Source organism: Heterocephalus glaber, unplaced genomic scaffold (genome assembly GCF_053883595.1).
Source record: "Heterocephalus glaber isolate CG9 unplaced genomic scaffold, H.glaber_assembly_v1.0 deba00001579, whole genome shotgun sequence".
NCBI lineage: Eukaryota > Metazoa > Chordata > Mammalia > Rodentia > Bathyergidae > Heterocephalus > Heterocephalus glaber.
The window spans coordinates 8,751,865-8,777,308 of record NW_028258360.1 but is presented as its reverse complement, the minus strand read 5'-3'; the positions used below and the strand labels follow the sequence as shown (position 1 = coordinate 8,777,308).

At 44.7% G+C, this 25,444-nt stretch overlaps 1 protein-coding gene across 10 annotated transcripts in view; it reads right to left on the bottom strand.

Moving 5' to 3' along the window:
- The window catches only part of Myo16 (myosin XVI), a 531,552-nt gene that overhangs the window by 137,766 nt on the left and 368,342 nt on the right, over nt 1-25,444 (bottom strand). For 9 of the 10 annotated variants that reach the window (XM_087193116.1, XM_087193117.1, XM_087193118.1 and 6 more), the window contains 3 exons: nt 22,961-23,033; nt 9,329-9,481; nt 8,230-8,421 (listed from right to left, as the gene is read on the bottom strand). In XM_087193116.1, the coding sequence (XP_087049242.1) occupies nt 8,230-8,421; nt 9,329-9,481; nt 22,961-23,033 (418 nt within the window). The remainder of the gene's footprint in view (nt 1-8,229; nt 8,422-9,328; nt 9,482-22,960; nt 23,034-25,444) is intronic. The other variant, XM_087193115.1, reaches the window with a different exon arrangement.

Below are 25,444 nucleotides of genomic sequence, written 5' to 3'. Positions count from 1 at the left end.
GTCCTCAAATTCAGGTTCTCCCAGAATCACAGCAAGGCCTTTGCAGAGTCATTAGTTAAATCAAAAGGAGGGCCTACTAGGGTGGGCACTAGGTCCTTTCAAGAAGAGGAGAGATCTCCGCACTGATTCCCACAGTGGTTGCACCAGTCTGCACTCCCACCAACAATGGAGAAGGGTTCCTTTCTCCCCACACCCCCGCCTGCATTTGTTATTGGTTGATTTCTTGATAGCAGCCACTCCTTCTGGAGTGAGGTGGAATCTCAGGGTTGTTTTCATCTGCATCTCTTGAACCACCACTGATGTTGAACATTTTCATGTATTTATTTACCATTTCTACTTCTTCATCTGAGAAGTGTGTATTCATCTCAGATACCCATTTTTTGATTGGGTCTTTAAATTTGGGTGGGCTGATTTTTTTCAATTATTTATATATTCTAGATATTAGTCCTTTGTCTGAGGAACAGCTGGTAAAAATGTTTTCCCACACTGTGGGTTGTCTCTTCACTCTGGCCGTGGTTTCTCTTGCTGTGCAAAAGCTTTTTAATAAGATGAGGTCCCAGTTGTTGATTCTTTGTAGTACTTCCCAGGCAGTCTGGAGTTTTTTCATGAAGTCTTTGTCTACTTTTATGTCCTCAAGCATTCCACTGATTCTCTCTTCCAGCAGATTTGGTGTTTCTGTTTTAATATTTAGATCTTTGATCCACTTTGATTTTAGTTTAGTGCATGCTAGAGACGTGGGTCTAGTTTTAGTCTTTGGCATGTGGAAAGCCAGTTTGCCCATCACCAATTATTAAAAAGGCGGTCTTTCTTTCAGTGAATATGTTTGGCCTCTTTGTCAGAGATAAGGTGACTGAGTGTGTCTGAGGTTCTTTCTGCATCATCTAGTCTGTCCCATTGATCTTCAGGCCTCTTTTCTTTCTTTCTTTTCCGGCAGTACCTCGCTGTCTTTATCCCATTTGACCCTGCTATTTGCTATTCCTCTTCTGGTTATTTTCACAAAAGAAATAAAAGCATCATGCCACAGTAATATATGCTCACCTATGTTCATAGTGGCATAGTTTGTAATAGCTAAATCTTGTGAGCAACCCAAATGGCCGTCAATAGATAAAAAAAAGATGTGGTTTTTAAAAAGTTAATTTTATTGGTACATTTTAGGTATACAACAGTTACATTCATCATTGAAAATTTGCACCTTTACATAATCTCTTTTGGTTCTTATTTTTCCCCCTTCCCCTGCCCTCCCTTCAATCCCTCCATCCCTCCCTATTTACAAAGACTTTGTTTCCATTTTTTCATTTTTCTCATATTGATTCCATTTCCTTCCTTCTTTTCCCCTACCCCTCCCACTTCCCCTTTGCCCCTTTTCTCCCTATTTCACATTATCTATTATACCTTTTAGTCCTTATTTACACTTTCATTTCTCACAGCAGAGAAACTATTCGGTATTTACACGTGTCCTATTTATTTCACTTAAGAGTATCGCCTCAATGTGCATCTATTTAGCTATAAATGTCTCTAATTTCTCATTTTTTATGGCTGAGTAGTACTCCATTTTATTTTTAAAAAACCACGTTTTCTTTATCCAGTCTCCAGTTGATGGGCAATTGGGCTGTTTCCAAGTTTTGGCTATTACAAACTGTGCTGCTATGAACATAGGTGCACATATGTCACTGTGGTATGATTCTTTTAATTCTTTTGGGAAGATCTCCAGCAGGGGAATAGCTAGGTCAAGTGGGACCTCTACCCCTAGTTCTTTGAGGAATCTCCATACTGATTTCCACAGTGGTTGCACCAGTCTACACTCCCACCAGCAGTGGAGCAGTGTTCTTCTTTCCCCACACACCCGCCAGCATTTGTTATTGGTTGATTTCTTGACAGCAGCCATTCTTTCTGGAGTGAGGTGGAATCTCGGGGTTGTTTGCATTTGCATCTCTCGAATGTTGAACATTTTTTCATATGTTTATTTGCTATTTCTACTTCTCTGTGTGAGAAATGTCTGTTCATTTCAGATGCCCAATTTTGGATTGGGTCTTTAAATTTGGGAGGTCTGATTTTTTTTAAGTTGTTTATAGATTTAAGATAGTAGACCTTTGTCTGAGGAAGAGCAGGTGAAAATTTTTTCCCACATTGTGGGTTGTCCTTCACTCTGTTGGTGTTTTCTCTTGCTGTGCAGAAGCTTTTTAATAAGAATAGAACCAACTTGTTGAGTGTTTGTGCTAGTTCACGGGCAACTGAGGTTTTGTTCATAAGATCTTTTCCTACACCAATGTCTTCAAGAGTGCTACCTAACCTCTGTTTCAGCTGGTTCAGCATTTCTGTTTTAATATTTAGATCTTTAATCCATTTTGATTTTAGTTTAGTGCATGGTGAGAGATATAGATCTAGTTTTAATCTTTGGCAAGTTGAAACCCAATTTTTCCAGCACCATTTATTAAAGAGGCTATCATTCCTCCAGTGAGGGTGTTTGGCTCCTTTGTCAAAGATGAGGTGGCTGAGTTTATATGGAGTTGTTTCTGCATCTTGTAAACTGTTCCACTGGTCCTCCGGTCTGTTTCTTCACCAATATCATGCTGTTTTTATCACGGCAGCTGGGGCTTGTGATACCCCCTGCCATGTCTCTGTTGCCTAGAGCTGCTTTTGCTATTCTAGGTCTCTTCTTGTTCCAAATGAATTTTTGGATGGTTTTCTCAAGGTCTGTGAAGCCTGCTGCTGGAATTTCAATTGGAATTGCATTGAATCTATATAGCAGTTTTGGAAGTATGGCCATTTCCACTATGTTGATTCTTCCTACCCAGAAGCAGGGGATGTCTTTCCATTTTCTGATATCATCTTCAATCTCTCTTTTCAGAGTGCTATAGTTTTCAGAGAAGAGGTCTTTGATTTCTTTAGTTAAGTTGATTCCTAGATATTTCCGTTTTTTGGATGCTATTGTGAAAGGATTTGTTTGCCCTATTTCTCTCTCAGTGAGTCTGCTGTTTGTGTAGAGGAAAGCGATTGATTTTTGTGTGTTGACCTTATATCCAGCTACTTTACTGAATTTGGTTATTAAGTCTAGAAGACTTTTGGCGGAGTGCTTGGGGTTTTCTATATAGAGTATCATGTCATCTGCAAATAATGACAGTTTGACTTCTTCGTTTCCTATCTTTATTCCTTTTATTTTTTTCTCTTGTCTAATTGCTGTGGCTAATGGTTCCAAAACTATATTGAACAGGAGTGGTGATAGTGGACATCCTTGTCTTGTTCCTGATTTTAGTGTGATGGATTTCAGTTTTTGACCATTTAGATGTGCTTTTATATATATATATATATATATATATATATATATATATATATATATATATATAATGGAGTACTATTTAGCTATAAAAAACTTGAAACATTTCTAGATAAATGGATGCACCTTGAGACCATGTTTGAATTTTAAAAGAAATAAATCAAATACACATGTGTAAATACCATATTGTCTCTCTGTGTGAGAAACTGGAAGAGAAAATAAATACCAAAAAGAATAATAAATATAGTGCAATAGGAAGAAATTGTTCAAAAATTAATAGCTAGTTGCATTATATTAAAATAACAACGTTTTAAAAATTTAAAAGAGAAGAGGAGAGGACAGGCAGAGACACTCGAGGGGCTGAACATCCTGTGGGGAGTGGATGGACCTCACCGAAGCACGCCGGATGAAACCCGAAGCGGCAACGCTGGTTCATACACGAACACGAGGTGAAGCGGTCTCGGACGCGCTCTGCAAGCCGTGAAATGCCAAGCGAGCACCCTGCTTCACTACTGATGGGCAGGGGGAATCAAGGAAATCTGGGATTGGCCAGGAACCTGACCCTGGGGAGAGGGAGGAGAGCTGGTCTACAGGGGGCACACGCGGTCAAAGCCGGGCGCAGAAGGCGGGATCCCTAGAATGGGGCCATGCCCCGTGAAGACAGCCTAGCACGGTGACGCCACATCGTCCTCTCAGAATCTGTAAAGTGGGACAAACCGGCGAGGGCTGTGCTGGCCGCCTAAAGCTGTCACAATTGGTGGCCAGGCCACAAACTGGGTGCCACAAAGCAAGAGAAGGGTGCTCTCCCTGGTCCTGGAGGCCTGAGGTTGATTTCCTGCAGGCTCCAGTGCAGCTGCTCCTCACCCACCCCGGTCCAGCTCCGGGCGGTTCCGCGCGTCCCCCGGCTGTGGCACAGCGCGCCCTGCTCCGCCTCCAACACCATGGCGCCTCCTCCGCCACCGCACCGCCCTGTGGGTACCTCCCATCAGGCTTAGCGCCTTCCCACACAATCCAGGATGATCCCCACTGTCAAATCCTTAGCTCACGAGCGCTCTATACACAGATCCCTGTTTTGCGAACAAGTTCAGGTACCCAGCTTCCATGGGTGGGGACCGGGACACACTTTCTGGAGTCCACCATGCAGCCCTAATCAACGCTTAAGGTACTCGTGGGGACACAGAGCAGAAACATAGACACAGCCTCCAAAGGCAGAGAACAGTGGTGATGTGATACGCAGGACCACCAGGAACTGCAGTGAGATCACACAGAACTGCTCGATCGGAAATTACAACAGCTTTCAAGGAAGTTGTGTGACCAGGAAATAATCCAGGGTCTTAGGTGCATGTGCCACACATTGCACAGCTCTTAACTTTCACTTATGTTTTCATTAATTTGAACTTTATTATTTCAGACCGGTTTACTTTCTCCTAACCCATCCACTTTTCTCATATCAAAGTTTAAGAACTTTAAAATACTATTTCCTACAACAGTTGGTTGAGAACTGCTTTAATGGAAACTCAAGTCTCCCAAGAGCCAATGTCGAGCTATCATTCTCCTTCATTTCAAGACTCTCATTTTTAAGTCAATAGAATTAGACACAATTCTGAGTTAAATGCTTATCTGTAATTTAAATCAGCAGTTTAAGAGCAATCCCTAAAACCAGCCATCCCGTATATGATTTTAAATTTGCTAACGCAAATAATCAACAACAACCAAAAACCCCACAAACCCCACAAGACTTCTTTAATTCAAATCTATGCTCATTAATGAGACCTTATTAATATTTCATGATTTCATGCCATGCACAACCTCTTACCATTTTCTTTAAAATATTTCCGTAATGGAGATTGGAAGATACACCAGGCTCCTATGAGTAATGAAAAATTCAAACGTGTTTAGAGAAGATCTTCAGCTATAATTCAAATCACGTTGCTTCAACATTCTAAAAGGACCTGTGAGCCTCGGCATCCACATGCTTCGGAACCAAGGCACAGGCTCCCAGGTAGTGCTGTTGGGACAGGTGAGTCCCCTAGGTGGGGCCTGGACATCAGCACCACCAGCAGCAGCTACTGCCGCCCTTCCTAGGAGACGAGAAATAGAAAGACCTGGCGAACCACGCAGAGGAGCGGGGTAGCGAGGGACAGCTTCGGCCCTGCCATCTGGCCAGAGAGCCTGCATAGGAAGTCCAGGGCATGGGGTCAACTTCATTGTCAAAGGTTATTCAGGACTCTTCCTCCTCCCATCCAGATAGACACTGCAGGTTGACATTCAACTTTTTCTGCATACCCTGACTGACAAAATGAAGAATATACTGCCTTTTTTTAGTGCCATAGTTCAAAATTTAAGTGCATGTAGAGCTACACTGGATGATTCTAAAGTGTGGGTTACATGTTGCCACAAATTACACATAATCCGCACTCTCACATGTGAATTTGTCCTCAGGGGGTCCTTTGGCCAAGATGTGTTAATACAGCTCACTGAAATGAAAGATTTTTTAAAACCACAAGATTGACTCTGATTATGGGAAACTTGCTTAAAAATAAAGGTGCTTTTGTGGGAAAACTCAAGTCCACAAGGACTTTGGATCAGCACCAACTGATCACTTGCTTGTCCCTCTATGGGCTAATTTTTAACAGAAACCAGTGCAGTGATTTTATTAATTTAAACTATTAGTTGTTTTCAACCCAAATTTTCTAAAAACAATTGCAGCTAAAGTTGATATTTTATTAAGTGCTCAGAATATTTTAAAAAACTGAATGTAAATCAGAAAACTAGGATTCTAAATGTATTTCCACCCATGAAGACATAGCTTTTATTCAATATCTAGCTTGTCTCCGACACAGTACAGATGCACAGGATGGGTTAAACATATATCTCCTAACACAACTCCCCTAAAATGTTCAAGGAAAGTAATTTCCCTAAGTCATGATACCTTATTGTAAAGTTTTATGTAATTGTTATAAGTGCGATCCATGTGTAATAAGAAGAAGGAATAGGTAAAAAACCTGAACACAAGACTAACGGATTCCTGTTTTGATGAAGAATTTCAGAGGCTCAATCTCGACTATAAGAGGAAGGTAATAGCCGTCCAGGGACACGGTTAGAATCCCTTCCTCCCACTCCTTTCCACAGTCCAGCAGCCACCCCAAGCATCTACGGGGCCCTCTGTCCCCGCTCACAGGGCCATCCAGGGCCTGGCTGCTACATCTCCCAGGGGCACTGTGACACTCTGTTCTCAGGGTTTCCCACTTCAATTTTTCTCCCCCTTCTTCATACTCTTCCTGGGTAAAACCATCAGGATACACATTTCCAAGCGTGTTTCTAGAATCACCCGCCCTCTACCGCCTTAGCATTTAGTACTGTTTGCCTTGTCCCCCCCGAGTCCAAAGTATTTCATGAGTCAAGAGGACTGAGTCCGTAGGAGCAGACGCAGACTTATCCGCGGTTTGGCCCAAAGCACCCTTTTCAGAGATTCCACCTCCCGTCTGACTGCACCCGGCTGCACTCTCGCCCCGGCTCCTGTCCACGTGGTGGCTGGGTGGACTGGCACAGCTGCACGGCCGCGGTCGGGGGGCCAGAAAGGAGCCTTCCCACAAGCCCCTACGGCTGGGCGCTGACTTCAGAGCTGCCAAGGGCAGCGGCGGGCAGGCTGGGCAGGCAGAGAGGGCAGAGGCTGCTCCTATGTGGCTCGGGCCCTCGCTCTAGGGAAGCCCATCACACACTGCCCTGGCCAGCCCTGCTCTCCATGGCCCAGTCTTCCAGGCGGGGTGCCAGGGATGAGGAAGGCACCTGAGTGGCAGCGGGAAACCCTAGAGGGCAGCAGCTGCTCCTCAGCCTGGCTGGGTCCCCATCAAGATGGGGCTCAGTTCTGGGGTGCGGTCTTAAGGGGGCTCCTGAAAGGTCAGGGTAGAGTCTGTGAAGATCTGCTCCTCTGAGTCACCTTCTGCCCATGCCCCGGTGCTTCACAACAGGAGGGCACACACTCACAGCCCCTGGGCCCCCAAAGCAGCGCTCCTAACTCACCGGGATCCCAGGTCACACTGCACCTCTCCTGCAAAAGGTCTCCATGCTTTGCTGGGTTTTTTGAGCCAGGCAATTGGTTCCTTCTCGATGCGAACATAGACTTTGGAATATCATCACACCAACACTCTCTGTGCACTGCTGTTTGCTGGTGGGCCCTGCCTTCCTGGGACTGTCAGATACCCCAGAGCAGGGGGTAGGCCCTGGGCAATCTCTCAGCCGCTAATGCACCTCGTTTGGGGTTCACAGAGTCTCTGCAGCCCCTGGTGCAGGAGAACTGAGCCTGGGTATGGCTAATGAGCAGGGACTTGGTCTTCCAGGACCCAGTTCCTGCTAAGGGCTGGCGCCTAAGCAGCCGAGGGCACAGGGGCAAACACAAAGGTGGCGTTAGTAACTCCAGACCTAGTGGGACTGGAGACAGACAGAACGGACTTGAGCATTCAGAGGTGGGTAAAAGGCGGGCAACCAGGCTCTCTGGAAGGCTGAGGGGGTAGGATTAAAGTCCAAGCCCAGCATAGGCAATTTAGCGACTTAGCCAGACCCTATTTCAAAATAACGCAGCTTTAAAAGGGCTGCGGTGCAGCTCAGGGGAAAGGCCCTGAGTTCAACCCCCAGTACCAAGAAAAGAAAATTAACAAAGATGAATGCAATTCGGTCTTCCTAGGAAGACAAGCAGGAAATCTCCAGGTCGAGTGGGAGTCCTGTAAGACCCCGGGTGCACAGCTGCCTGCTATGCACGGAAGTCGAGGGCTCTGGTGCGAGAAATGAGCACACGGGAAAGCCACACGGGAAAGCCACGCGAGGGCACACCCCATGCCACAGCGCGGGGACCGGAACTGTGGTCCCTCCCAACACTGCCAGCAAACCCCGACCTCGTGAAGCCTTGCGGGCTCGGTGCAGCGTCGGACCGTAAGCGCCCGCGCGCCCCCACTCACCCGGCCCGCGTAGTGCAGCACCGTGAAGGCCTTGCCCGCGCCCCGCAGCGCCAGGTTCCCGTTGCCGTCCTTCAGGGCGGGGTACACCGCGCTCCTGCACAACGATTCCAGCAGGCTCTGGAGCTTCTTGGGAAGGTTCGGTTCCGCCGACTGACTTTCTTCATCCAGCAAAGAGAGAAATCCGGATGGTTTCTGAGAGGGAGGGAGAGTTTTCCTGTCACTTAGGCTGGCATTTCTGATACTGTGCAGGCAGGCTTGTTTTAGTTTTATTTATATAGACGCTCGGAAACAGATTCAGTCTCTATCTACTTTTAATCCTTCTGGTTTTGCTCACTGTTGTGTTCCCACCCAACATGTAATCCCAGCACTTTGAGAGGCCGAGGCAGGAGGACTGCAGGCTCAAACCCAGCCTGGGCAATTTAGCAAAATCCCAGCTCAAAAAATAAAACCAAAAAACCCCAACAAAAACATAGAAAAGGGCTGGGGAGGTAGCTTCATGACAAGGCCCTCGGTTCAGTTTCCAGTAAGGGGGGGCTGTTTGCATGAAAGGTTTGTATTTGTATGCAGTGATTCCCATGTCAAAACTTTTTCACTGTAAGTAGAACAATAAAGATAAATATCAACACCTGCAGATGCCCCAAGCCTCTTCAATTTAACCAAATATTAGATACGTGTATACTTTGTCAAGTTTCCAAAACGTAGATTTTAGAAACTGAAGATAAATAAAAAACACTCTATGGAATTTGTTTCATAATATCACCTGTCTTAAAATTATCTTACAAGGTGTAAAGTTTGTACAGTGGTCACGTGTAACTGCTAAGAAGAGTATTAGTCATAACGAATGAAAAATGTTGAATATTTTTTACATCTAGGTGTTCTTATGTTTCTTGTCCTTTCAGTGAATTGGTGATCTTTCAAATGCCCCTTTAGATAAGATAACTTGTGCCCCTCAATAGATTCTGAAATGTTCTAAATTCACTCCAGAGTTTTATATATAAAGCCATCTCAAAAACAAAGCCTTCAGAACGAAAATTCTTTGTCTCCAGTACATTCTGAATGCACGTATCCTGTTAAGTATCTAATTATATTATATGAATACCTGGAAAAAGAAATCTAAAACTCCAGCCTGGTTACCAGGAGAATATGCTGTTTCCATGGTAACCCCCTCTTGTACACATTCTGTTTGCTCTTGTAGGAAAAGGACTTCATTGATATAGTGGTGCAGCGTCTCGTTGGTCATGTTGACACAGAGCTATTGTGGGGGAGAAGGAAACAATAGAGCGTCAGGTGAGGCACAGACCAGCCTGCAGAGTGACACGGTGACAGCCCTGTGGAGGCTGACCGGGAACGCGGTGCCCAATTAGTCCCTCAGAACCGGGCCTGGGCGCTGCGGGCGAAGTGAGGGTCTTTTGATGTCACTCTCTCTGTCCAGTTTAAAGTGAGGATATTGAAAACAACAAACAGCATAATGACAGCATTAACTTACAAAGATTGCGCCTCCAACATACTTAATCATTGAAAAAATATTTCCAAAAGGAAGGCATATTTGGGCTCTTGTCAACAAAGGTGAAAGTCAGGTTTGCTGCAAGACCCAGGGAAGAGAAGAGTGCACCCCCGCACCCCACTCTGGTTGCCCATGGGCCCAGCCGAGGGGTTTTCCCAGGAGTACTGACCCGCAGGAGTTTTATCACACAAACAATGTATTTACCTGGGCGATTTCCCTTTCAAGCGCCTTCCCAGCTTCCGTTTCCGTCAAGACATCACAAAAGCAGTTTCTGCTCATCTCAAGTTCTCCTGTTTACTCTTGAAACCGCCCTAATTACTCTTTTTCCCACAGCTCCACAAAAGCCAATTTGTCCGAAGTCATTAGAGATGTGTATTTCTAACTTTGATATTCGGTTCTCGGTGTTTGTTTTTCATGATCACTCCTGCTTCTCAGAAACACCTGAGCTTTTCCTTCTCTGGAACAGGCCTTCCAGCTCTCACTGGTCACTGCTCATTCTCTGTCCTTCCCGACTCCTCTTCCACCCCACCTCTTCCCACCGCAGCATTTGGGGCTCGTCCCACAGGCGTTATCTCTACCCACACCCATTTCCCAGGGCTCCTTCAGTCCCACAGACCCTCAGAAGCCTCCAGATGCCTCTGAGCCCTGCCACACCAGGTGAAGTCCAGAATCAGTTGGGCATAGTGTTCAGTAACTTGCCACCCTTAACTAAAGATGAATGGTCTGGAGAGATGAAAACACCTGGAAACATTCCCAAAGGAGACTAGACCTCATCTTCTAAGGGAATAATATCCAGGATTATATTTAACATGAAATATCCTGTATTCCTATGAAGAAAGTGCCAAAGCTTTGTATAGAATGTGAGACTAGAATGAACAGTTGCCAGAATTTTCTCTGGAAAGACCTCCCCTCTCATCATGTACTCCAGGCCTGCCAAAGGGTGTGGCTGTTAATGAACCGAGTCACATGAGCAATAACGGAAAGGGCACTGGGCTACAGACTCCCTGTATGGGAGGATGGAAGGTCACAGTATGAAGAGGTCGCAGAGCGAAACTTCTCCAGAGACAAGCAAACTCATCTGAGCACTCAGCACGGGTCAGAACAGAGAGGAGTCTGTCCTGAGGCTGGGCTGGCTTAGTGGAAACTTTCATTCTTCTGTCTATGGCTAGAATTCTGTGCATAGGAGCAGACAGCTCACACATTTTTGGAAATGGGGAGCTCAGAGCATGAGAAGATTATAGGCCTGGGTACCCTGAAGGATGGCATCTAATATTCAAATATCATCTTTCTGGTAACTTATACTGTCTAAGATACTCATTCCCCTGCATTATTCAATCAAAACTAAGTGATACCAATAGATCAGCTCTTCCCAATTGGCTTCATCTCTTGATGTGTTATGGCTTAGATCTAAAATGTCCCCCAAAGTCCCATGTGTTTGGAAGGTGGCTGGATCACAGGGATTGATCCGTTGATGAGTTCATGGCTGAATGTGCTGTTAGTAGGTAGATTGCTTGGAAGAGGTGAATCACTGGGGGCATGATCTGGAAGGGTTTATTCTTGTCCGTGGCTGCTTCATTCACACTCTGCTTCCTAGCCTTCATGAGGTGAGCAGCTCTCCTCCACCATGACTTTCTACCATGTCATTTCTGCCCTGGAGTCAAACTAGTGTGGATTGAACCCATTGAAACATTACTTAATGCTAAATAAACCTTGCTTCCTTTAAGTTTCAGGAGAAGTTTGGAAAAATCTGAAGAAGTGGACTAGAAAAGTCCTAGACTGGTACAAGCAGAGCCTGATGAGTGATTTTGGGCAGAGGTCAGGAAAACCAGAATGCTGATAGGAATGCAGACAGTAAAGGCCAGGCTCAGAAGTTTCAGTTGGGAACAAGGAGTCCATTTGCAATTGGACTAGAGGCCATGTGTGTCACACCATCTTCATTTTACCCATGTTCTGAGACTTTACAGGGGACAGAGATTAAGGGCAGAAGACTAATATGGTGGAAGAAATTTTAAGACAGCTCATCATTCAGGTTGTGGTATGCAACTGCTGGCTGCTTTGAGACACATCAACAGTGAAAATCAGAAGCAAAAAATTCAAAAGGTATGAAAAAAAATTTCCTTTTTTTTTTCAGAAAGGAAGCCCCTGTAAAGCTTCAGCTGAGGACAGCTTGGAGAGTGTCGTTACTAAAAAGATTAGCATTAAAAAGAAATACTTAGCATCAGAATATTAGGAAAGACAGCTAGAAAGTATCTCCAGAATTGGCTAGATCCTATCTTTTGCAGGATTGTGGGTTAAAAACGGTAAAGTTTTCATTTAAGAAGAGATTCCCTGGGGTACCTGCTCAAGATGGGCCACCTAAGGAATTAGTGCCTAGGATTAATTTCACTATGCTCACCCATGCAGACATTCAGGGGTCACAGCACCCATGATCTAAGGGGGCCTGGCTAATGCTTGAGCTAGCAGCAGTTCTTAGCATCATTCATGTTGTGTTGGTTTTACAGGAACACAGAATACAAGAGTTCTGGGGTCATGAAGGCTTCCACCTAGATTTCAAAGGAAGGCCTGGGAGGCCATGTGGTGTGCTCCAGACAGGGCAGTGGGTGAAGATGTGAGAGTGAAGCCACAGGTGCAGTAGAGACCCCAGAAAGTTGGAGGTGCCAAGAATGTGGATGATCTACTGGGGAAAGCTGCAGGTAGCAAGCAGAGTCAACTCAATGCCGTGTGGGCTGTGACTGGCAGTGCTGCAGGGCTGGGGCCACACAAGTTTCTTGGAACTCACATCTCAACACAACCTTCCCTGAGTGCTGGACATGTAGTTGTAGGACTTAATGTTTGTCCTGCTTGGTTTTGGTTTTGGTTTGGTCCTATTCCTTTCCATTCTCCTATTTCTCCCTTTTGGAATGGGGATGTTCACCCTGTGCCTTTGCATGTTGGAAGTATTTAACTCCTCCTCCTCCTCCTCCTCCTCCTCCTCCTCTTCCTCCTCCTCTTCTTCTTTGTCATTGTCCTTGTGATTGTAGTCATCTTCATCTTCATCTTTGTCCTTGTCTTTTTTAATAGGAGCTCACAAGCCGTTGGCCTTCAGTCTCAGAGGAGACTTTGGACTTTTCAATAATTTTGGTACTGTGCAGGCAAAGGCATGGCAAAGTAAAGGAGCAGAAAGGGGCCATACTCTGGGTCTCCTCCTCCTTCCTTGTATCCAGAGAGGTTTCAGCAGTATGCTGAACTGGTGATAACAGGAAAGCACTTCTGAGCCTTTGGGTGGAGGAACCTAAATTTTTGTTTTCCTGGTCAAATGATTTATAAAGGACACAACTTCTCTACTGAGCCTCCAGCATGTACAAGACACAGTGTTCCACAGTAGTTCTCTTCTGTGGCGTGAGGTGTCCTTTATAACATATCTGAAAATTGTATTGCACATTGTGGTCTCTTTATTTTGGGGAAAAGAAAAAGATTAAAATAATTTATTAAAATCCAATAGGGTAAATTTCATCTTTATGTTTAGAAGTGAGTAGCTTGTGGAGAGATTTTCAGCTTGCAGCCTTTATTGCAGTAGTACTTTCTGGAAGTAAACCTATATTTGTACTTCTAACAAGGAAGAACAACACCAACTCATTGGAAATATATGCAGCTCAAAGTAGAATATTATTCAAAATTAGCTTTGTATATGAGTAATTTAAGTGTTCCCCAAAATTTTCCTTTCCCTATTCCAAGTTGTTTAAAGCACTCGCTGCTTGAACCAAGATTAAAACACAGAAGTTCTGCTGGGATATTGTTATGCTTTCTATCTTGATGCCCCCTCCAAAGCCTCATGTGCTTATAGATGGGGCTATAGGGAGGTGACTGGATCATGGTGTGTGATACTCATGGGTGGATTGGTCCCCTGATGAGTTTAGGGCTGAACGTGATGTTGGGGGTGGAGCCTGTGGAGAAGGTGGTCACAGGGGCGTGCCCTGGAAGGATCTGTCTCCCTCCTCCTCCTTTGATCTCCTTCTGCTTCCTGTCCACCATGCCATGAGCTGTTTCTCATCTTCAGTGCCCCTCTACCATGCTGCCCTGCCTTGGAGCCAGCTGAATATAGACTGAAACCTCTACAAACTGTGAGTTAAATAAACCTCTCCTTAGAGTTGTTGGTGTCAGGTATTTTGTCCCAAGAACAAAGAACTAAGACAGACATGGTGCACTTCAAAACTGCCAGTAAAACATCACAAAATCAATAACATAGGCCTCCTACCTAAAGCAAGACAATTATTTGAAAATCCAGCCAAATAAACGATAGCCAAAATTGTAGCTAGAACTTATGCTGGGCCTATTTTCACCAAACCGTCTGTATGTGAGTGCACATATGTGAGTGTGTGTTAAACATAAATGGAAGAAGATTTTTACAAGCACATCAGTCCATGCATCTGGAACAGATCTGCACCAGTAGCTGAGAAGATTACTGACTCGATGCAAAGGAGTCATTATTTTTGCTTTTCTTCTCTACTCATCGGAATCGTGTCTGGGCTGAATTAGACCTACAGGTACTCCTCAGGGAAGAGCTGAATGTGGGGGAAAGGTGAGCATTCAGGAATGATAATAACTGCTAAGTAGCTGCTTAATTAGTATGCATCCTCATCTAATCAAAGTATACACTTTGTCCGTTAAGTGCCACTGCTAACAGGTTTAATAATAAAAATTATGCAGTCCTCGAAACACACTTTCACGGCAGAACCTCCAGCTTCTCCAGATGGCCTGTCATTTGTATTAATGACAAACTTAATTTCCTGAGTAAATTTTCACCAACCGTTCTCCCTTTATTTTTATTACTCAGTGAAATATAGCTGAAGCAGAAATATAATAGAGCGTGACATGGGCATCACAGAATTAAAGTAGAACATTAATTAAAGCTGACTGTAGTCCCAGGCAGAGCCCCAGGCATGAGACAGTGATTCCCAGCCCTGTGTGACACCGGATTTCACCCGGAGGCTTTTCAGAAAGGCGGATGCCTGCGCCTGACCCCAAGCCCATTAAACTGGAGCAGGAACCAGACACTGATATACTCTAAAAGCTTCTCAGGGGGCTCTGACATGTAAACATGATTGAATGTGTGGAGCCTGGTGATGGAATGAGGAATGCACAATTCATTAACCCGCTCACCTGGTAAGTAGACACAGCCATGAAATATGCACGTATTTGTGTATGCGTGTGTGTGTGAGACTAGGTTAAAGATACCTCGTAGTTCTCAGACATGCTCAGCATAGCTCCAGTTGTATGAGACATTAATATTGTCTAAGAAACACTAAATAGGTGGAAGCTTGCTGGAGGGAAACAGTTAGGAGCACTCAATGGGCAACTATGCAGGACTTCTCAGAGCCTTTAACATGGCAACTGCACTATGAAGCTGCAACTGAACTTGAATTTTGGTAAACAGAGATAGCTTTATTTCTTTCTTTTAAGTCTGTATGCCTTTTAGAGTGATTAACTCATATTAATTGTACAAATTAGTGGATCTTACTGTGACATTTCCACACATACACCTCCTGCTTAGATGCTGTGTGTTTCCCCCAATTAATTAATAACCCTGATGTCAATGTATTGTGCCTAAAATGCCAAGCTTGGGGGTGGTGTGAGGCAAAAGCACCGCTCTTCCTCTTTAGCTTTTGAATTCTTGAACTCCCTGTTGCTTCAGTGGCCTTTCTTCTACAGCACTCCGGTTTCCGTAAGCTCATGTTTCTTTGTCTCCTGGCACTGAGTACCTCTCCAAGTCTGAGAAACCCATCTTGGCCCACAGTCTCGCTTCCCTGCGCACAGGCCTGTGGTGTGGCTGAGCTGGAGGGCAGGGCCCAAGGTCACAGTGCCCGGGTCATAGGACGCCACACCTGCCCCAACCTGCTGCTGCCGCCCGACCCCGGCCTTCTGTCTTTCACTGTTGTCTTGCCCTCTTCCTCCCTTCCCCTGCTCCCTTCTTCTGGCAGATTTGTTTCTTACAGGGATCAAGCATCCTTTCCTGCTCTACTTCCCTTTGAATTTTAAAATCAAAGTATATATGAAAGAGTTAAGTACACATAAATGGCACTTACTTCCCATGCACAAACACATTTTTATACAGATAAAAAAACTCCTTGTGTTTCTTTCAGTCATTCTGTTACGTGGAGCAAGATGGATTCATCTCTAAAAGCCAAGCTGGTGATAGGTGTCCTTCACAGCTATGCTTTCCTGTGACATAAATGCCTGCAGCTCCCCTGTCTTAGTCTGCTCAGGCTGTTGCAGCATAATGCCACGGACTGAGCATTTATAACAGAAACTTACTTTTAGGTTCTATAAGCAGGGAAGCCCAAGCCCAAGGTGGCAGGAGGCTGGTGTCTGGCATAGCCGGGCTCTACTCCCAACATGACCAGAGGAGGAAGGGACGGAGGACACATGGCCCCTGCAGACCTAGCCTCTCGCAGGGTGTTCCCATGCAGAGCCTCAGGGCTTAGTCGCTACCCGGAGCTGCTGACATCTCAACCTACAGAGCTGCCAGCCAGCCCACGTCCATAAATGATCAATCATCTGGTCTCAGGAATTCCATTTCCCCCACAAAAATGGACCAAGAAAGACACAATCACCTAAACAATAGCAACCGGGCTTAGATGCATTGTTCTTCAAAACCAGTCAGCTCATAACAAAGCCCCTTGGCTAAATCGGTTGCCAGATTCTGTGTAATGATATGGGAAGATCAGGGCTGAAAAATATATTAAAAAACATTTTTAGGCATTTTGTCCGATACCTCATATATGACATATATCCCTCAATTTAAATAGAGGCCATGCCCTAGAAGTGGAAATATAACCTTTGGTCATAATGCTGTTATTTTAAAGTTTCTATATCATACTGTTTATCATTTTTCAGAGAAAAATTTTGTTTTGTTTTTGGCAATAAACTCTCAGCACACACCTTCATTATTCATGTAAATTTATGGATGTAGGCTTTGAAACAATGACTACGACATGATCTGCGATGAATCGATCATCCCTTCAGGTCGTGGCCATCGCAGAGGTCCAAGTGTGGCCAGGGAGGCCGAGGAGCCTGGTGCAGAGCACGGCCCCAGGGCTGTCCCCAAACACTGCCTGGTGTGAGGGCTCTGGGGTGTCGTCTCACATCCCCACAGGGTCTAGGAGCTGGGCTTCACCAAGGAGACCAAGCCAGCTTAGTGAGGAGCCTGGGCACCGAGGCCTTTCACAGTCAGCAGAAAACCCCACAAGGCATTCTGGGCGCTCGCACTTCTTCGAGGTGTGGGGCTTCCCACCTGGGCGGCCCCTGTGTGGGACCTGCGTGTCCCCAGAGTGCACCATCACTGCTCTGGAGGGTGATTTCAGGTATTTTCCAAAGCAGGGATTCTCGTGTGTTTTGCAGCATTTGCTCAAACTCATGATGCTCCTTCCTCTCCAATAAGGAGGTGTAACTGTCCTGCCTAACCCGTTATTTATATTAAATGGATCTGGCAGAAAACTCCACTATGGAAATAACTTATGGCCAATAAAACTTATTAAGAGATTACTGTTTTACACTCAGTAAAATAAATAAGTATGACCTACAAGAAATACAAAAAATAGATATGTCCCAAAACAGGACGTAGTTAAAGTTTAGAAAATATAAGCTACTAAAGCAAATTTAAGTGAAATTTTTCAAAGAAACTTTGGCCACAAAATCAGCCCAGGGCAGTAAACTTGGATTCAGATCCCAGTTTTCTGGGAATTTCTGTGAGTTAATGAATTTATCTGTATTTCACTCTTATGAAGATTTTGAAAAAGGCATTGAATGCACTGTTTATATACTCAAAATCCTTTACTACTGTTCCTCATTTTTCATTTCTGCAAAACAAGTTTTCAAGAGCTGTGACCTGAAGACTGATAGCTCTACTGCTCCCAAACAGTACCTAACATTATCATAAAAAGCACATGGAAAGTAGCATCTGGTCATTTCATTATTCCCTTTATTTTTCTATAGAAATTTGAGCAGCATTATATATGGATTTTGCTACAGATTGAAATAAATACATTTTCTCATGCAAATTTTTCTTGAAGTGTGTTATAAACAGCTAGCTGAATTCCTGAAAGGGTTTTGGAAATTTCAATATCTTTGCAAAAAAGAGATGCATACAGCAGAGCCTGATTTAAGCGAAGTAATTCAGACACACGAGCTTAAATATCACATGGTTTCTCTTACATGAAAAATGAATGTGTGTGTGTGTGTGTGTGTGTGTGTGTGTGTGTGTGTGTAGAGAGAGAGAGAGAGAGAGAGAGAGAACAGGGGAAAAAGAGAAAGAATGAATAAAAGGAAAGTATTGTAATCCAGCATGGACAATGTATCTCAAAGTGTACCTTGACTTAGCACAATTGTCTTACAGGTTTTATATGTTCTTTGGCCTATTAGTCTGGTTTTCAATCTGTATGCATGATAATTAACTTTGTACGCTTTTACAAGATGAATAAATGCATTTAATGCTAGAAAAATAAAAGGAAGGTGATGCATGTAATCATTTTGTACTGCCAACATGGACTTATAAAAGTCAAAAACAAATCTATGATTTTGCAATCTTTGTGCAAAACAACTTTAAAAGGGCAATACTTTATTTATGCATCACCAGATGGGCAAACAGATCAATATTGATATCTAATCTGTACTGTCACAAGAGACACTATGATTAAAACTACACAGACCTTGCAGTTTAGGGCCAAGCTAACAGTCTGTCCTCACTAAGCCTTTCCCACTTCTCCCGCCTGGGCCCAGGTGAGACCCGCGTCCCATGCAGAGGTGGGCTGTCCATGCCCGTGCCCTTGTACCTGGCTGGCCCCTGACTGTTCCACCCCAGAGGGCATCGCACTATGTGACTTGTGAAGCCACCTTTCAGAAAAGGCCACAGCTTCCCTGGGGCTCCCTGGGAATCTGATTCCGTGAGGGAATCAGACAGCTGGCTGGAGAGGTGGCTTAGTATTTTCCGGGAGCTCCATGTGTGGAGACCCAGGGGAGGGGAACCACAGCCCCACATGAGAGCCACACCCTAGGTCTGTGACCAAAGGAGCCTTCTGCAGAGGAGCCGCTGTCCCCAGACACTGGATCTGCCTTCCCCCTGTGCATCTTCCCTTCCTTTCTCTCTTCCTCCTTTCTCTCTCTCCCCCCCCCTTTCCTCCTCTCTCTCTCTCTCCCTCTCTCTCCCTCTCTCTCCTTTCCTTCTTCCTTGGTGTTAAGGCTGAGAAGTGTGTTATATAAAGGCCTATTACAGTGACAGACACTTTTGTTGCCAGAGCCTCCTCAGAACCCTCCCCTGGCTTGGATCACATCCCACTGCTCTTGCCACTTGCCAGAGCAGCTCTGGAGCCCTCTCTCGGGAGGAGAAAGAATATGGGGAATGTTGCTGCCATTGCCGAGTGCCATCTGACTGAGAGGCAGCTCACAAATACATCACACTGTGTCCCCACCCACCTTGTTCACCAGGTCTGGCACCGTGAGACCTCTGGCTCTTCCCAAATTAAAATGACCACGGGAGGGAAATGTTTTCCAATTGATTTAGGACAGGCAGCCACAAAAGGTCCCTCAGGAATGAAGACTCCAGAGCTGCTTCAGAAAATGGCAAGAATGATGGGATGTGTGTGTGAAGTGAAGGGGTGGATTCTGAGAGGGATTCATGGCAATGAGTCTTTTACTGTAATACATTTTTAAAATTAAACAATCTCTGTATTTTTTGACAATGTCTCCTGTCTTGTGTGCTGTCTTTCTTTTAATAATACGCTCAATCATGGGTACTCATTGCCCAGATTCATCGCTCAGTAGCAGCTATAAAACTGACTTGTTCTGGTTGCAAATTCATTCCTTATTTGTGGGGTATCGTATTGGGTTATGCAGAGAAGTTCACCAGAGGAGTAACAGCACGTTTGTCAGTTGAGCTGTCCTGTCTGGTCATGTAGCACAATTTTCCACGGCCAGGTCTGTTTTGGCTTCTGAAGTTCCCCAGCCTTGGACTGTTTGCGTATTTTACCGATTGTAGACATCATCATCTTTCCATCATATCCTCTACCGGTGATTTTTTAAGTGCACGCTATTGATTTCACATGCTGACTTTACAACACACTGCTTTGATGAGCTCATCTCCATTGCTCTTCTGGGTTTTCTAGATACGCAGTTCTGTCTGCAAGTAGACACCCTTCGCCTCCTCCTGTGGCTCGCAGTGCAGGGTCCTCTGCCCGTGTTGCTGCCTGTGACCCACTGTGTCTGGGGATTCACTCCTGCTCCAGGTCGGAGCACAGGCTGTAGAACAGTCCTCTTCAAGACTGCAGGACATTCTGTTGTCGTGCTAAGAGAAACTCTCATAAGGAAGGGGATGGGGGAAGGGGGTACCTGAAACTTTATTATGCAACAGGGTGAAGCAACAATGACACCATTATTGAATTAATCGGGGAAGCAGATTGTATTGCAGGACTAGCATGCTTCTCTCTGCTGAAGTATCAAACTATTGCTGAATTACATAAATTATAAAATTATTTTCATTATAATCAAGAGCTTGAATAATAGTAGTTCATTAAATTCTGCTACTGTCGAAATGTTGCATCACTCCCAAAGGCCAAAGGCCTATGCTGCAACCCTAACCCTGGGGTGCTGTGTTACAGAGGTGACTCCTGAAGCCAGCACATCTCTGCCCTTGCTAAAGGACCAGTGTTGTTATAAAAGACCCAGAGAGCGGGCCTGCCCTTCCCCAAGGTGAGGACCTGAAGAGAAGTTTCCATCCATGGAGACAGGGCTCTGTCACACACTGGGCCTGTCACCACTCTGAATCTTGAGCTTCTCAGCATCCAGAATTGTGATCAACTGATTTCTGGTCTTTATAAGGTATCAGTCTAAGGTGCTTTGTTATAATAGCACAAACCATCCAAGACGATGTCAGAGAAGCTGAAAACAGAATGCCCTATGAGAGGAAATGAATTCTCCTCTCAGCCCGTTAGTCTTATAGAACCCTGGAAGATGCCAAGGTGGGAGATGTCCTCCTGTGGATGTGCTCAAGGTGTCCTCTTCCAATCCTCTGTCAAGCTCGGAGGAACACTTGTCAGGCACAGTAATTTCCACTGTGAGGATTCCTTTCTTATGAGGTTATTCTTCCTCCAAGTTTTATTTGGAATATATTTGTTCAACTTCAGTGATGTACAGAATGCTGCGTCACACACAACTTCAGCCCTGCAGAAGTTGACAGTGTCGCAAATAGCTGATATACCAGTCAATAAATCCAAAGCCGGATAAAATAAATCCTTTCAGAAGCACTGATACCTCTCTGGGTTTGATGTGTCAAGCATTTTGTTGAAAGTTTGCAATGGAAGGGGACAACAAGGGGACCCAGAATTCATCACTCAAACCGAAGGCCTTCTAAAGAAGTTCAGGTTAAGGAAATGACTAAACCTAGTTCAATGCAAGAGCTGCATTCATCACTAAGAAAATAATCTTATCCTTCTGAATCACTCCTAGTTATTATTGTGTATAGCAGCTAAGAAAAAATGGTAATTTAAAAACATCTTTTCAGTAATGGAAGTCTAAGAATCGGTACTGATGTTTTACCCATATGCGCTGAAAACTGGCATTTAATAGGGATTCATCCTTAGATTTTAAAAATCCCATTCCTCCTTGCACAGAAATCTCAGGATGTGGTGTATCTGGAAATACCTTCCTAAAATATTTAGCAGAAAGAGAGAACAACGGTTCGGTGTGCTTACAGTGAGGCAAACATGCTTTAGCAATAAGGAGCCAACGTGCAGTCACGATGCGTCCGTTGTCAGCCTGGACTCCACAGACAGGTGAGTCTGGGTAGAGCTGCAGCCTGGGGAGCAGGGCCCCAGCAGGGACTTCGTGGACCTCACTGCATCTGTGACTTCCACGGCTGCCCAGTGACTTTCGCCAGACACAAAACTTGGCTTTTCCAAGTTGAAAATGTAAGGGGGCGATATCTAAACTCTGGCTGAGGAAAGACTCCCAGGGACTTGGCATCCCCTTCACTGGGTTACTGACAGTCCAAAGCAAATAAATACACAATCAGGAGTCTTCCCTTTCCTGCTCATGCATGAAAACACATGGAGGGGAAAGAAGCCTCTCCGGTCTCGCTCCAAGCCAGACTTCTGTAAGGAGCATGCCCTGCTGCAGTCATCGGGGGTCAGGGAGCAGCAGGAGTGGGCTCTACCCAAAGGACCAGGCAAGGCTACTCTAGCAACCAAGCTGCTGCACTTTAACCACTCTTCAGTGTCCCCAGGAGCAGTGGGAGCTCCAATATTTCTTCACAGTGTGTACTGGGATGGTAAACAACGACATCAAAACCTCTGTTTTATAATTGTGTTTGACCTCACAGATCTGCAAATGTTTTACTATCCTGACTTGACAAATAAGAGACATGTCTGCTAGTCAAAGTCACAGACCTGCTTTCAAATGCTTTCTATTTGAGTCCTTGTCCAGTGTCACTAAGCAGCTCATTATGGATTTGAAGAAAATAGAGCTAAACAAGTTATAAATTCCACAAACTAAGGAATTCTCCCTAAATGCCAGGGTCATTTACACTTCTTCCTATGACAGATGTTACTTTCCTCTTTCCCCAGGTACCTTTTCATGGGTCTATTTTCATTCTCTGCTAAGGCAAATTGTATTTCTACTCTCTTTAACATTTCATTTTATATATATACTTAATTTAATAAAACCGTTCATGCAGTACTATTAAGGTGCCTAAATACTTCAGTGTTTTGTAAGATGCTCTACATTGTAGGTGAATTAACACTAGCCAATGTTTCTCCGGGATGTTTTATGTGTGATTCCAATAGTCCTATGTATGAACCTCACTTGGAGATGAATCCATAAACATCAGGCAGTAAAATAAAAACGTATTTTCACTCTGATGTTTGGCTAATGATTCTGAAGACTTTTGCCCTGATTTTAAATACATTCTCTGACTCCCTGACCTAGCTAAAATTGCATTTCCATGAACAAGGCTCAGCTCTCCATCTTACATCATCTTCCAAAACAAGCAACACATTTCCAGGTGTGAGTATGCCAGTTAGAGGACCACATAAAAATGATGCAAGATCAACAAACCAGGTAAAATAATTATAAAACACAAGACTAAAGTACTCACTTAAATTCATATTTGAATATAATTATATAATCAGCTCTACTGAATTAAGAACTAATTCAGTTGAAAAGCAATGAAAGTTCACAGCTTTCAGAAGAAAGCCTACTTACTTGTTCAAATTCATTCTTCTGAAATTCTTCAAAACCAAAGATGTCCAGTATTCCGATGTCCAATGCCTGGGTGCTACAAGGAAACAAAGCACCGGAATAAACAGGGGTCCTGGGAGTCCCTCTACCCTCTGCTCGCTGCTGCTGGGGTCATTCTGAGACCACAGCAGGTCACCACCAATTTGGACTAAGAATCCACACATAGTTACTCAGAGTCTGACGGAAAACTCTGAAAGCAGCTAAGAATGATGTTTAAAGCTTTTGTCACAGCTACGGTAGTAAAAACACACGGCTTTCGAGTGTAAGCACGGAGCGGTATGAGCGGCATAACATTTGCTTCTCTGGACCCCCCAAGGGGTCTGTCTCTTGGACTGGACTCCCCTTCCTCAGGACCTTGAGCTGGGGTGGCAAGAGCCCATGTCCAGCGCCTCTTGCCAGCTGTCCTGGCTTGATGGTCCTCAGGGACAAGAGAAGGTAAATCACAGCCGACCACAGCCCCTCCTTTCACAGACCAGAGTTCGCCACTCACAAATTATGTTGTGATCTTCGAAACAGAATTCTCATAAATGAAGAATGAAGAATGGGAAATTCTGAAATTTAAATGAATCAATCTGGTTACGTAGTGATACATCTCACTGCTGAGTCCTCGGTGACCGAGGACAGGAGAAGACAAAGTTGCCTCAGTGGCAGTGGCCCTGAACACGCATCCCCAGACCCAAGGCTGCTCCTTGCAAAGGGAGCTCAGTGTGGAAATTGGGCCCCCATGGGGCACACCCCCATGCATGGGCCTCAGTGTCCAGGGCCTGCCTGCGTCCTGCCTTCTGCTGTGGGTATGGGTTCTGCCTGTTTGTTTTATTCATTCCCCTCTGCTTGCTTTGAGCCTAATTGGCAGCCAGGCCTGGTTTTACACCTGTATTTTGATTTTCACACATGGCACATCTTCATGATACTTTGGGTTGTAATATATCACTTGAGTGAACAGTTTTTCCTTTAAAAATGTAGAATGATGATCCTGTGGTACAGTATTCCGTCGGGTTATATTTTTGTATATTGTAGAAATATGAGCTTCATAAACAGGAAGGAGAGTGTGTAAAATACCTGTATCTAAACTTCCCAAGACAGCAGAGCAGGGAGGGATGAAAGAGACATTTGATGCTCACCTCTAGCGGATTTCGTGTGGTGCCAGGGGCTCTACCACTCCAGCTTAGGGCTTTGTGGAACTCAAGGAAGGAAATAGAGACCCAGAGCCCCACAGCCCCTGCTTGCCTCTCCCGCCCATGGGTGGGCTCAGGAGAGTTTGACCTGCGGGAGACAGATGACCAGCAGGCCGGGCACGAGTGGGCAAAGAAACCCACTGAGGGTCCCCGCCCACAGCAGGAGCATCAGTTGTTAACCAGCAACTTGGAGTTAGCATATCCGGTTGAAAGAGCGCCCCTCTTAGACGACTGCTTCACATTTCACCAGATTCCAAATGTATTTGCTTATACAATTAAAATGCTAAAAAGAAGGAAATGTTATAAAATGTTATAAAGGAGGATAATCTACTGTCTGAAAGAAAATTAGATGCGAATGTAACCCATTTCTAGGTGTACTCCTGAGGTTTCTGCAGACAGAGCAGGTTCACTTAAGTCTGCTGCATCCATGAGGATGAGGACTGAATGGAAGCCATGTCCTCAGCCTCAGCAGCACCTGGGCAGGCTTTCCGGGTGTACTGACACCGTGACTTGGGATTCGGCCCCACATCCAGCTTCCCAGAGGAGCAGCAGAGGAAGGCCCTCCCACCAACCCGATCCCATCCTCCAGGCAAACTCAGCACATGGTGAGCTGGCCCTTTCAGCACAGTTGGCCTCAGGATGCCCTGGGACTTTCCTGCAGGATGGGACTTTCTCGCTCAAGTTAGCTATTGATGAAACAGCATCTTATTTTTTTTTTTTGGGTACTGGGGATCGAACTTGGGACCTCATGCTTGTGAGGCAGGCGGCGGAACCAATGAGCTAAATCCCTGGCCTTACCATGGTGTTTATAACACTGAATATGTGTGTGTGTGTTTGTCACGAAAAGCATCTTCATAAACAAGAATCAAGTCAGCCTGCCACTTAATTGAATTACTTTTCTAAAACCATAAATCCATATTTAACTTATATTAATGATTGTGTTCTTAGTCTAAAACAACTCTCATTTGAATGTAAGAGTGGACTGTTTAATATGACATCACTACTCCACCACTTATTTGGTGGTCAGTAACAAGGAAGGTTATGAAAAGCAGAAATGTGGAGAGACAGTTGTCAAAAGTGAAGATGTTCAGGTGGTCAGATACAAAACCATACACTTGGGATATGGAACTACTCAGGACCCTCATACATGGCTGGTGGTGCCTTAAATTTGAAATTTGGAACATGGTTTGGCTTCATGTACTGAAGCTGAAGACAGGACTACTGAATGGCCCAGACATTCTTCTGCTGGGCACCAATCCAAGAGAATAAGTAC